This window comes from Salmo salar, chromosome ssa01, assembly GCF_905237065.1.
Source record: "Salmo salar chromosome ssa01, Ssal_v3.1, whole genome shotgun sequence".
Lineage (NCBI taxonomy): Eukaryota > Metazoa > Chordata > Actinopteri > Salmoniformes > Salmonidae > Salmo > Salmo salar.
In genome coordinates this window covers 96,265,195-96,276,700 of record NC_059442.1, presented here as the reverse complement: position 1 = coordinate 96,276,700, position 11,506 = coordinate 96,265,195, and the positions used below count along the sequence as shown (strand labels likewise).

Sequence of the window (11,506 nt, the reverse complement as noted above, 5' to 3'; positions counted from 1 at the left end):
CTTCGCACTCTTGGCATTCTCTCAACCAGCTTCATGAAGTAGTCACCTGGAATGCATTTCAATTAACAGGTGTGTCTTGTTAAAAGTTAATTTGTGGAATTTCTTTCCTTCTTAATGCATTTGAGCCAATCAGTTGTGTTGTGACAAGGTAGGGGTGGTATACAGAAGACAGCCCTATTTGGTAAAAGACCAAGTCCATATTATGGCAAGAACAGCTCAAAAAAGCAAAGAGAAACGACAGTCCATCATTACTTTAAGACATGAAGGTCAGTCAATAAGGAAAATTTCAAAATTTCTTTAAGTGCAGTCGCAAAAACCATCAAGCGCTATGAAACTGGCTCTCATGAGGACCGGCACAGGAAAGGAAGACCCAGAGTTACCTCTGCTGCAGAGGATATGTTCATTAGAGTTACCAGCCTCAGAAATTGCAGCCCAAATAAATGTTTCAGAGTTCAAGTAACAGATACATCTCAACATCAACTGTTCAGAGGGGAATGCGTGAATCAGGCCTTCATGGTCGAATTGCTGCAAAGAAACCACTACTAAAGGACACCAATAAGAAGAAGAGGCTTGCTTGTGCCAAGAAACACAAGCAATGGACATTAGACTGGTGGAAATCTGTCCTTGGTCTGATGAGTCTAAATTTTAGATTTTTGGTTCCTTCAAGACTGTTGGAAAAGCATTCCTCATGAAGCTGGTTTAGAGAATGCCAAGAATGTGCAAAGCTGTCATCAAGGCTACTTTGAAGAATATAAAATCAAAAATATATTTAGATTCGTTTAACACTTTTTTGGTTACTACATGATTCCATATGTGTTATTTCATAGTTTTGATGTCTTCGCTGTTATTCTACTATGTAGAAAATAGTAAAAATAAAGAAAAACCCTTTAAGGTGTCCAAACTTTTGACTGGTACTGCATATACATGAATATTATGTACTGACATAATTCAAAGATACAGTACTCACACATGAACAGCACATAGCGCCATCAATACGAAACTCATCCTGTACATCACATCAATGTAAAAATCTATCGGATAATTGGCAGTAAACTTGTGATCATGCATCTGATATACATTATGTACAAAAAAATCCATAGAGTGAGAAACACATTGGCATGAATACTATGGTTCTCTTCCTATATTCTACAGCTGCCCTTAGCAGTCTGAAATGAATGTAAATTGATTGGTGCACCTCATCACAGAAATATCAAAGAAATGCTTCACATTTTATGACCAGGAAAAAAGCTTAATGGATTCATCTGGGACCGTAAAATACTAACATTTATCATATACTTTCAAACTACACAGACCATCCATTATTAACAGCTCAGTATCCAATCTGAAGGGCAGACCAATTTGTTCTGAACTTGCTCTAAATTTGGAAAGAGAGAGAGTAGAAGAATAGCCTACATAGATCAGTAGGGTCCACTCTGCTCTGTCCCTGTAAAAGATATGCTCAATAATGGTAAGTGTTCCAGAAAACATGACAAATACAGTAACAATACATATTCCTTACTATCTAGGCAAAATTAATGTAGTCCCAGCCACTTTACTATACTCAGCCTTGTCTTAGGACGGTAAGTTGGTGGTTGGAGACATCCCTCTAGTGGTGTGGGGGCTGTGCTTTGGCAAAGTGGGTGGGGTTATATCCTGCCTGTTTGGCCCTGTCCGGGGGTATCATCAGATGGGGCCACAGTGTCTTCTGATCCCTCCTGTCTCAGCCTCCAGTATTTATGCTGCAGTAGTTTATGTGTCGGGGGGCTAGGGTCAGTCTGTTACATCTGGAGTATTTCTCTTGTCTTATCCGGTGTCCTGTGTGAATTTAAATATGCTCTCTCTAATTCTCTCTTTCTCTCTTTCTGTCTTTCTCTCGGAGGACCTGAGCCCTAGGACCATGCCTCAGGACTACCTGGTATGATGACTCCTTGCTGTCCCCAGTCCACCTGGCCGTGCTGCTGCTCCAGTTTCAACTGTTCTGCCTGCGGCTATGGAACCCTGACCTGTTCACCGGACGTGCTTGTTGCACCCTCGACAACTACTATGATTATTATTATTTGACCATGCTGGTCATTTATGAACATTTTAACATCTTGACCATGTTCTGTTATAATATCCACCCTGCACAGCCAGAAGAGGACTGGCCACCCCTCATAGCCTGGTTCCTCTCTAGGTTTCTTCCTAGGTTTTTGGCCTTTCTAGGGAGTTTTTCCTAGGGAGTTTTTCCTAGCCACCGTGCTTCTTTCACATGCATTGCTTGCTGTTTGGGGTTTTAGGCTGGGTTTCTGTACAGCACTTTGAGATATCAGCTGATGTACGAAGGGCTATATAAATAAATTTGATTTGATTTGACTTTGAGATCAGCATCAACAATCACCCCTTAAATCAAGACCCAAACACCTTCATTTCCACCATCAAGACCACATGGCAGTAAAAGTAACCATTTCTTCTTAACACCTTGCCATGCACTTCCATGATTACGTTAAGTTAAGGACTATGTGTCTGATTTGGTTATATTTGTCATTGCACTGTTGAGGATGCTTGCAAGTAAGCATTGCATTGCACGGTTTACGTTGTATCCTGTGCATATCACAAATAAACATTGATTTTATTACTGTTACCTTTGGCTGGACTTGCCTAACCTACAACATTGTCATAGTTGCAAAACCACTTCCCTTCCAGTCCATGGGGACTTGGTCAAGGCCTGTTAAGGTGCTTTAGGGAAGCCAAAAAGGTATGTGGGTAATTAAATCAGTGCTGTGTTACAAAGTGCAACAGTTTTGTCCTTCATGGATACTGGCCTCTCTCTCTCTGTCTGTCTATCTTTTCACACAGCACTAAAGCCCAGTCTGGTCTGGTCTGTGTAAGCAGGTGTGGCCCAATGTAATCAACCTCTATTGATCTGTAGAGCTGGAGACAGGTTGGCCCTGGGAGACGGTGTCCATGTGTCCGTGCCTAGGGGCATCCAGGCCCGAGGCCCCGGGGAAAAGCCAGATGGTGAAGCCCGCAGCGGGGAGACAGAGCCTTTAGGCAGTGCCGGCAGCCGACCAGCACCCCCACTGGAGAGAGAAATGCCTCAGGGCCGATGGAATCTGCCAAGGCACAGGGAAACAGACACTGTTGGATCAGAACTGCAGTCTGCACCTCATAGCACACTGTTACTCGGATTAAATCAAACAACAGTTTATTATCTTGTATGACTCATAATGAAGTGTAATGTCTGGGGATCAATAATGTTCAAGTTGTCATTACCTGGTAAATTGCTTGCTCTCTTCATGAACTTCCATCTCTTTGCTTTTGAACTCATTCAGTTCTTTACGGATAGCAGCCTGAGGGAATATAAACATTCAGTTCTTTATGGATAGCAGCCTGAGGGAATATAAACATTCAGTTCTTTATGGATAGCAGCCTGAGGGAATATAAACATTCAGTTCTTTACGGATAGCAGCCTGAGGGAATATAAACATTCAGTTCTTTACGGATAGCAGCCTGAGGGAATATAAACATTCAGTTCTTTACAGATAGCAGCCTGAGGGAATATAAACATTCAGTTCTTTATGGATAGCAGCCTGAGGGAATATAAACATTCAGTTCATTATGGATAGCAGCCTGAGGGAATATAAACATTCAGTTCTTTATGGATAGCACCCTGAGGGAATATAAACATTCAGTTCATTATGGATAGCAGCCTGAGGGAATATAAACATTCAGTTCATTATGGATAGCAGCCTGAGGGAATATAAACATTCAGTTCATTATGGATAGCACCCTGAGGGAATATAAACATTCAGTTCATTATGGATAGCAGCCTGAGGGAATATAAACATTCAGTTCTTTATGGATAGCAGCCTGAGGGAATATAAACATTCAGTTCTTTATGGATAGCAGCCTGAGGGATTCATAGATGAATTGTCAAATGTATAGATTAATTGTCAAACTATCAGACCATCAATAGCTTCAGACAGGCAACATATTTAATATAACTGAAGATGAAATGGTAGATAACTCATTATCTGTGAATAATGTATTTACAGCATTGTTTAGGGGGCTGGAATACATAAGGTAGAAAATGCTAACAAAAAGTTTTTTAATTATGCCTTTTTATAACCTCTCTTATTACAAGTATTTAATGGCATTATGAATGGCATGTGTTTTAGTCGCTTTAGCAATAACATTATACGGTAGGAGTCTGGGACCCACTTTGTCAGCTGGCGTGAGCCTGGTCCAGGGTTTGTCTGCGCGGCGGTCATAGTCCTTAGCATCTGTGCACTCCACATACTCATTGAAGCGCAGAATCCGCCGAGCCACCAGCTCTGCTACTGTCGGCCTCACACTCAGCTATACAAACACACACGAAATAAACAGAGTGGACAAAACATTAGGAACATCTTTCCATGACATAGACTGACCAGGTGAATCCAGGTGAAAGTTATAATCCCTTATTGATGTCACTTGTTAAATCCACTTCAGTCAGTGTAGATGAAGGGGAGGAGACAAGTTAAATAAGGACTAAGCCTTGAGACAATTGAGACATGGATTGTGTATGTGTGCCATTAAGAGGGTGAAAGACCAAGACAAAAGATTTAAGTGCCTTTGAATGGGGTATGGTAGTAGGTGCATCAGTATGTGTCAAGAAATGCAACGTTGCTTGGTGTGTATCAAGAATGGTCCACCACCCAAAGGACATACAGCCAACTTGACACAACTGTGGGAAGCATTGGAGTCAACATGGGCCAGCATCCCTGTGGAACGCTTTCGACACCTTGTAGAATCCATGCCCTGACGAATTGAGGCTGTTTTGAGGGGGTGTTCCTAGTGTTTGGCATATTCAGTGTAAGTAGCCAGTGATTGACAACTGTAAAGTGTGACTTCTAGACAAGACAGCTGGGGCATGGGAGATGGATAGAGAGTTGTTGGAAGAGTTTAAGTCCTTCCACAATGCCATACAGGAGCATTGTGTTGAAACTACACTCCAGTTCTCATTATATCTAAGGTCAAGCAGTGTTGGCCTAACCCTGGAAAATTCCCTCTTCCCCCTGCCACCACAGGGGCGAGCAATCTGAGGAATTTCAAGCAGCCCGATACTACACTGAGGCATGCTTCTCACACAGAGCTGGAATGCCCTACAGTATGCACTGTGGCAACTGAGTCATACAGTTGCTGCATTTTGGCTTGTCAAAAAACTCTAAAATGATGACTTTGTTATTTTCTATTATACTTTTTTAAAACAATGGAATAAACACAATCATCTTCCTCCACCTTCAATATGGGTTCTGAATGTGACATTGTGTGCACCCCCTCACAATGAGTGCACCCCCCCACATTGTGTGCACCTTCTCACATTGTGTGCAACCCCTCACATTGTGTGCACACCCTCACATTGTGTGCACCCCCTCACATTGTGTGCACCCCCTCACATTGTGTGCACCCCCTCACATTGTATAACCCTAAATGAGTTTGACATTTGTTTGGTAATTCATAAATTCATAAATTGTTTGGTAATTCAGTCAATGAGATTGACATTTTATTGGTAATTCAGAAACTAAGACATTATTTGGTAATTCAGTGAATATCAGTCTGAAATGTGTTTGGTTCCAGTTAATTCAGTTCCGACTATGTCCACCAGATGGATCTGTGTACCACAAATATCATCAGACATAAAATCAATGAGATGCAGACATTCAGCAGGCTTACCTAAACATAGTATAAATGACAGTACCTTTCGGGAGAGTCTCCTTTTAATCTCTTGTATGGCTTCATGTTGATCAGCTTCATTTGTCTCTGTAGTGAAATTAAAAAGAAGTTGTAAGTAGGCTGGGGTGGTACTTTACGACCCAATATAGCGATTATTAATTAAGCAATGTGGTCATCTACAAATGGATGGAAAAGATTGATCTGGAAATGATACGGTGCTTATCTTTCCAATTGATGTTGGAGTGAGCCATATGGCTACATCTACAAAACAGATGTCCTGGAATATGGAATTATCTCAACAGAAGTCTGCTTTTGAGGTCTGAAAACATCTGACAAACTTTGATTTTAGAGTTGTATTTTGTTAACCATACATAGTCAACCCTTTAAACCCGAGCCCAGCATAGACCATTGTTCTATTCTTCAACAGGTAGTTGTTGAGTGTCTAACAGATGTGCATAGCGTCCCTGAGAGGCTATGCGACCTTTGCCGTTAGCAGTTCCGCTGGAGGGCTACTCATCTGCTTTCAATAAGGCAACAGCCAGTTAACTGTTCTCTCTCTCTTAGTATTATGATTCCACTACAAAGACCTCATAAATAATGCAGTAACACCCAAGCAAGATGACAACAACAAAATGGCCCCCTTTCACTGCTTCCTGTTTAATAGACAGGAAGTCTCCATGTGAACATTGACCGTATTACAGGAACATGTTTGTGCCTGTTCGTCAAATGGTACTAGGATTTTTCTGTGAAGTGTTCTGATGCACTTCAGATAAAGTTTGATTTGATTAGAACAACGTTAGCTTCTAGCAGATATAGAGAATGATCAGGTAAACATACAGATGTAGGATCTTTATTTGAGCCAATTTGCTACAGTAGGAAAATAATCCTACAGCAACAGAAAATGTGCATCATCATGTGGATTACACTTAATGGACATTATTCTAGGGGTTGATACATTTTTCGTAAGGGAAAATCTATCAGAAATTTCTAAGTGGAAATTACAAACTTCAGAAGCCTTTTAAAACCTAATATGCACTAAGTTCTACTGCAACTAGGTGATCAAGTTAAGATTCTAGATCTGTAAAGAACACATTCCTATTGACTTTTATCCTGCCATTCTCCGACCAACAATGTTTTAACACTGTCTGGCACAATAAGAGCTCAAGATGTTGTCCTCTTAAATTGTTTTATTTTGACTGGTCATGTTCAATCTGCTGTAATGTGTTTCCCCACATTGATTTACTAACCAATAAACTGGGCAAGCAGATGGGCCATCAGTCAATAACTGTCCCTCCCTCCATATCAATGGACCACAGGAGGTACGTGGCACCTTAATTGGGGAGAACTGGCTCGCGGTAATGGCTGGAGCTGTTTCAGTGGAATGGTATCAAATACATCAAACACACGGTTTAATGCCATTCCATTTGCTCCGTTCCAGCCATTATTATGAGCCGTCCACCACTCAGCAGCCTCTACGGCAATGCACCGATAGACTTTGATACACAACTGTCCAAGCCAGAAGAACAACTTCACCTTTGTCTTGGATTCCAGCCGGGCTAATTCATTCACATACAATGTCTTCTAACGAAAACCTGTAAGGATAATTCATTCACATACACCCTCTCCTTATGAAAACCTGTAAGGCTAATTCCTACACTACCGGTCAAAAGTTTTAGAAAGCCTACTCATTCAAGGGTTTTTCTTTATTTGTACTATTTTCTACAATGTAGAATAATAATGAAGACATCAAAACTATGAAATAACACGTAGTAACCAAAATGATGTAGTAACCAAAAAAATGTTAAACAAATCAAAGCATATTTTATATTTGAGATTCTTCAAATAGCCACACTTTGCCTTGATGACAGCTTTGCACACTCTTGGCATTCTCTCAACCAGCTTCATGAGGAGTGCTTTTCCAACAGAGTTCCAACATATGCTTTTCCTTCACTCTGTGGTCCGACTCATCCCAAACCATCTCAATTTGGTTGAGGTCGGCGATTGTGGAGGACAGGTCATCTGATGCAGCACTCCATCACTCCCCTTCTCTGTAAAATAGCCCTTACACAGCCTGGATGTATTTTGGGTCAATGTCCCATTGAAAAACAAATGATAGTCCCACTAAGCCCAAACCAGCTGGGATGGCGTATTGCTGCAGAATGCTGTGGTAGCCATGCTGGTTAAGTGTGCCTTGAATTCTAAATAAATCACAGACAGTGTCACCAGAAATGCACCCCCACACCATAACACCTCCTCCTCCAAGCTTTACGGTGGGAAATACACATGCAGAGATTATCTGTTCACCCACACCTCGTCTCACAAAGACACGAAGGTTGGAACCAAAAATCTCCAATTTGGACTCCAGACCAAAGGACAAATTTCCACCGGTCTAATGTCCATTGCTTGTGTTTCTTGGCCCAAGTAAGTCCCTTCTTGTTATTGGTGTCCTTTAGTAGTGGTTTCTTTGCAGCAATTCGACCATGAATGCCTGATTCACGCAGTCTCTTCTTAACAGTTGATGTTGAGATGTGTCTGTTACTTGAACTCTGTGAAGCATTTATTTTGGCTGCAATTTCTGAGGCTGGTAACTCTAATGAACATATCCTCTGCAGCAGAGGTAACTCTGGGTCTTCCTTTCCAGTGGCGGTCCTCATGAGAGCCAGTTTCATCATAGCGCTTGATGGTTTTTGCGACTGCACTTGAAGAAACTTTCAAAGTTCTTGAAATATTCCATATTGACTGACCTTCATGTCTTAAAGTAATGATGGAATGTCGTTTCTCTTTGCTTATTTGAGCTGTTCTTGCCATAATATGGACTTGGTCTTTTACCAAATAGGGCTGTCTTCTGTATACCACCCCTACCTTGTCACAACACATCTGATTGGCTCAAACGCATTAAGAAGGAAAGAAATTCCACAAATGAACTTTTAACAAGACACACCTGTTAATTGAAATGCATTCCAGGTGACTACCGCATGAAGATGGTTGAGAGAACGCCAAATGTGTGCAAAGCTGTCATCAAGGCAAAGGGTGGCTATTTGAAGAATCTTAAATATAAAATATATTTTGATTTGTTTAACACTTTTTTGGTTACTATATGATTCCGTATGTGTTATTTCATAGTTTGATTTCTTCACTATTATTCTACAATGTAGAAAATAGTAAAAATAAAGAAAAACCTTTGAATGAGTAGGTGTTCTAAAACTTTTGACCGGTAGTGTACACCGTCTCCTTATGAAAACCTGTAAGGCTAATTCATACACTGTCTCCTTATGAAAACCTGTAAGGCTAACTCATACACCGTCTCCTTATGAAAACCTGTAAGGCTAACTCATACACCGTCTCCTTATGAAAACCTGTAAGGCTAACTCATACACCGTCTCCTTATGAAAACCTGTAAGGCTAATTCATACACCGTCTCCTTGTGAAAACCTGTAAGGCTAACTCATACACCGTCTCCTTATGAAAACCTGTAAGGCTAACTCATACACCGTCTCCTTATGAAAACCTGTAAGGCTAACTCATACACCGTCTCCTTATGAAAACCTGTAAGGCTAACTCATACACCGTCTCCTTATGAAAACCTGTAAGGCTAACTCATACACCGTCTCCTTATGAAAACCTGTAAGGCTAACTCATACACCGTCTCCTTATGAAAACCTGTAAGGCTAATTCATACACCGTCTCCTTGTGAAAACCTGTAAGGTTAACTCATACACCGTCTCCTTATGAAAACCTGTAAGGCTAATTCATACACCGTCTCCTTGTGAAAACCTGAGATGCTAATTCATTCACATACACCGTCTCCTTATGAAAACCTAACTATATACTCTAGGTCCTGTTAGCAGACGCTTTTATCCAAAGCGACTGACAGTCATGCGCACATGCATTTTTCCCGAGACTACCTCAATCCAGCCATTATTATGAGCCGTCTTCCACTCAGCTGCCTCCACTGCAGTGCACCATTAGACCTTGACGCACAAGCCAGAATAACACCTTATTATGAGCCGGCCATAATAATGGCTAGATTGAGGTAGTCCTGGGAATCGAACCAACTATCCTGGCATTGCAAACTAGAGGACCACTAGTCTAGCATCAACCTTTGACTGAATGGGATAATGTCATCAGCCTATTAAGGTCATGTGGAACTGAACTGATCTATAATGACCAAAGACAAACAGACCTTGGAGGGGGAATGTCTTGTTGTGCTGCTGTAGCCTGACTGGGGCCAGTGTGGTCCTGTCTGTCTGTGGTCTGACTGGGGCCAGTGTGGTCCTGTCTGTCTGTGGTCTGACTGGGGCCAGTGTGGTCCTGTCTGTCTGTGGTCTGACTGGGGCCAGTGTGGTGCAGTCTGTGGTGCTGTCTGTCTGTGGTCCTGTCTGTCTGTGGTGCTGTCCGTCTGTGATCACTCACGTTTCAGAATGTTCCTCTGCTCCAGTTCCTCAGTACTGGGCCTCTGACTAAGTCGTCTGTGAGGCACAGAGAGGGAGAAGGAAGTGAGACAACACCACTGTGATTTGTTCCCCAAAAGCTTTATAGCACTAGGATCATTTTAAGTCCCTTGGATGAAAGATGATTTTAGTGCTACCAAATTTTCAGGAATCTCACACCAGAACAGTTATTTCAGATTAGATACAATGTTGATGACAAACAAATACTGTTATGAGAAAGTAGGTTTTGGAGACTTGGCTCCATCACATCTCATCATTCTATCCACAACTTTAATAGCCCAGGGTAATGTTATCAACCCCCCACTGATGAGTGGAATCTTAGAAGAAGCCTCGGGTTATGGTGGATCCCAAAGCTAGAGATACCTACTGCTGCTTCAGACAGTGGTGTATCAGTGTTTCCTCTGGAAACATGTGTAGCAGTGGGGGGAAAAGGTCGCAGAGGGGGGTTGAAGGGGGTGGGTCCCTCCTATATTTTTATGTAGGACTGAGAAGCTCAGTTCTGGTGACTTTTTAAAAGGATTAATTAAAATAATTATGCTGACACCATCTAAAGTAGAATTCCCACCTCCAGAAATTAGCCCAATAACACATTAGTAAAATGATTTTAACATATTGGGCCATGTACAGTATATAGCCTATGCATGGTCAATATTATCAGGTATGCTATTAGCAATAAACATTATCACCTTTAGCCCAACTGATGCTGCCAAGCGCAAATAAATAGGCTGAAGCATGGGTTTGCCTATCTGCATTTACCCTATTGGTCTAATCATTAGCCAGATCTCAAATGTGATCTTTTAACTAGTTATTATCATATTGATTAATTTTATGTCCCAAAAAACTTGCATAAACACTGAATATAATGTAGGCCTACCTGTTAGGGTAACTTAGGGTAACTTGCCACCTGGGGTAAAAAGCCCCCTGGCTGTATTTCTCACAGAAACCACTTCATGTCACAATTTTTCCCCCAACACTTTCCCTGTTTCCACTACTCTTGCTCAACAAAAAAATATTATCTCATCACAATTTTTTATGTCATTCCAAAGAAATAATTTTGAGGTAGAGAGGCCTACAACTAACCAGTGTTACATTTAGCCCCACTCTCCCCTATGCACACTGCGAATTGCGGAGTGGTAATGTGTAACCATGCGTCTGTTAAAAACCCCAGGTTTAAAATGGCGTATTTCGCGCATATTTATGAGTTGAGAAATAAATAAAGTAGGAATGGAAAGCTGGGATTCCCAAACAAAAGCCATTAAAACTGTTGTTTTCATGATTGCAAGAATTGTTGTGCATTGACTACTTGTCAGAATGCATGTTTCCCTCCCTGTGGCACTTATAACATGAATGCGCCACGAGAG

At 41.4% G+C, this 11,506-nt stretch overlaps 1 protein-coding gene across 4 annotated transcripts in view; it reads right to left on the bottom strand.

Annotated features, from left to right (window-relative positions):
- Nucleotides 1-2,099: 2,099 nt before the first annotated feature.
- LOC106610766 (phosphatase and actin regulator 2) overlaps nt 2,100-11,506 on the bottom strand; it is a 71,799-nt gene continuing 62,392 nt past the window's right edge. For 2 of the 4 annotated variants that reach the window (XM_014210338.2, XM_014210330.2), the window contains exons 8-12: nt 10,108-10,163; nt 5,720-5,781; nt 4,201-4,338; nt 3,253-3,329; nt 2,101-3,092 (exon numbers count right to left, since the gene is read on the bottom strand). In XM_014210338.2, coding sequence (XP_014065813.2) covers nt 3,077-3,092; nt 3,253-3,329; nt 4,201-4,338; nt 5,720-5,781; nt 10,108-10,163 — 349 coding nt within the window. In that variant the 3' untranslated portion in view covers nt 2,101-3,076. Of the gene's footprint in view, nt 3,093-3,252; nt 3,330-3,389; nt 3,490-4,200; nt 4,339-5,719; nt 5,782-10,107; nt 10,164-11,506 lie in introns of those variants that run through there. The other 2 variants (XM_014210310.2, XM_014210321.2) reach the window with 2 other exon arrangements.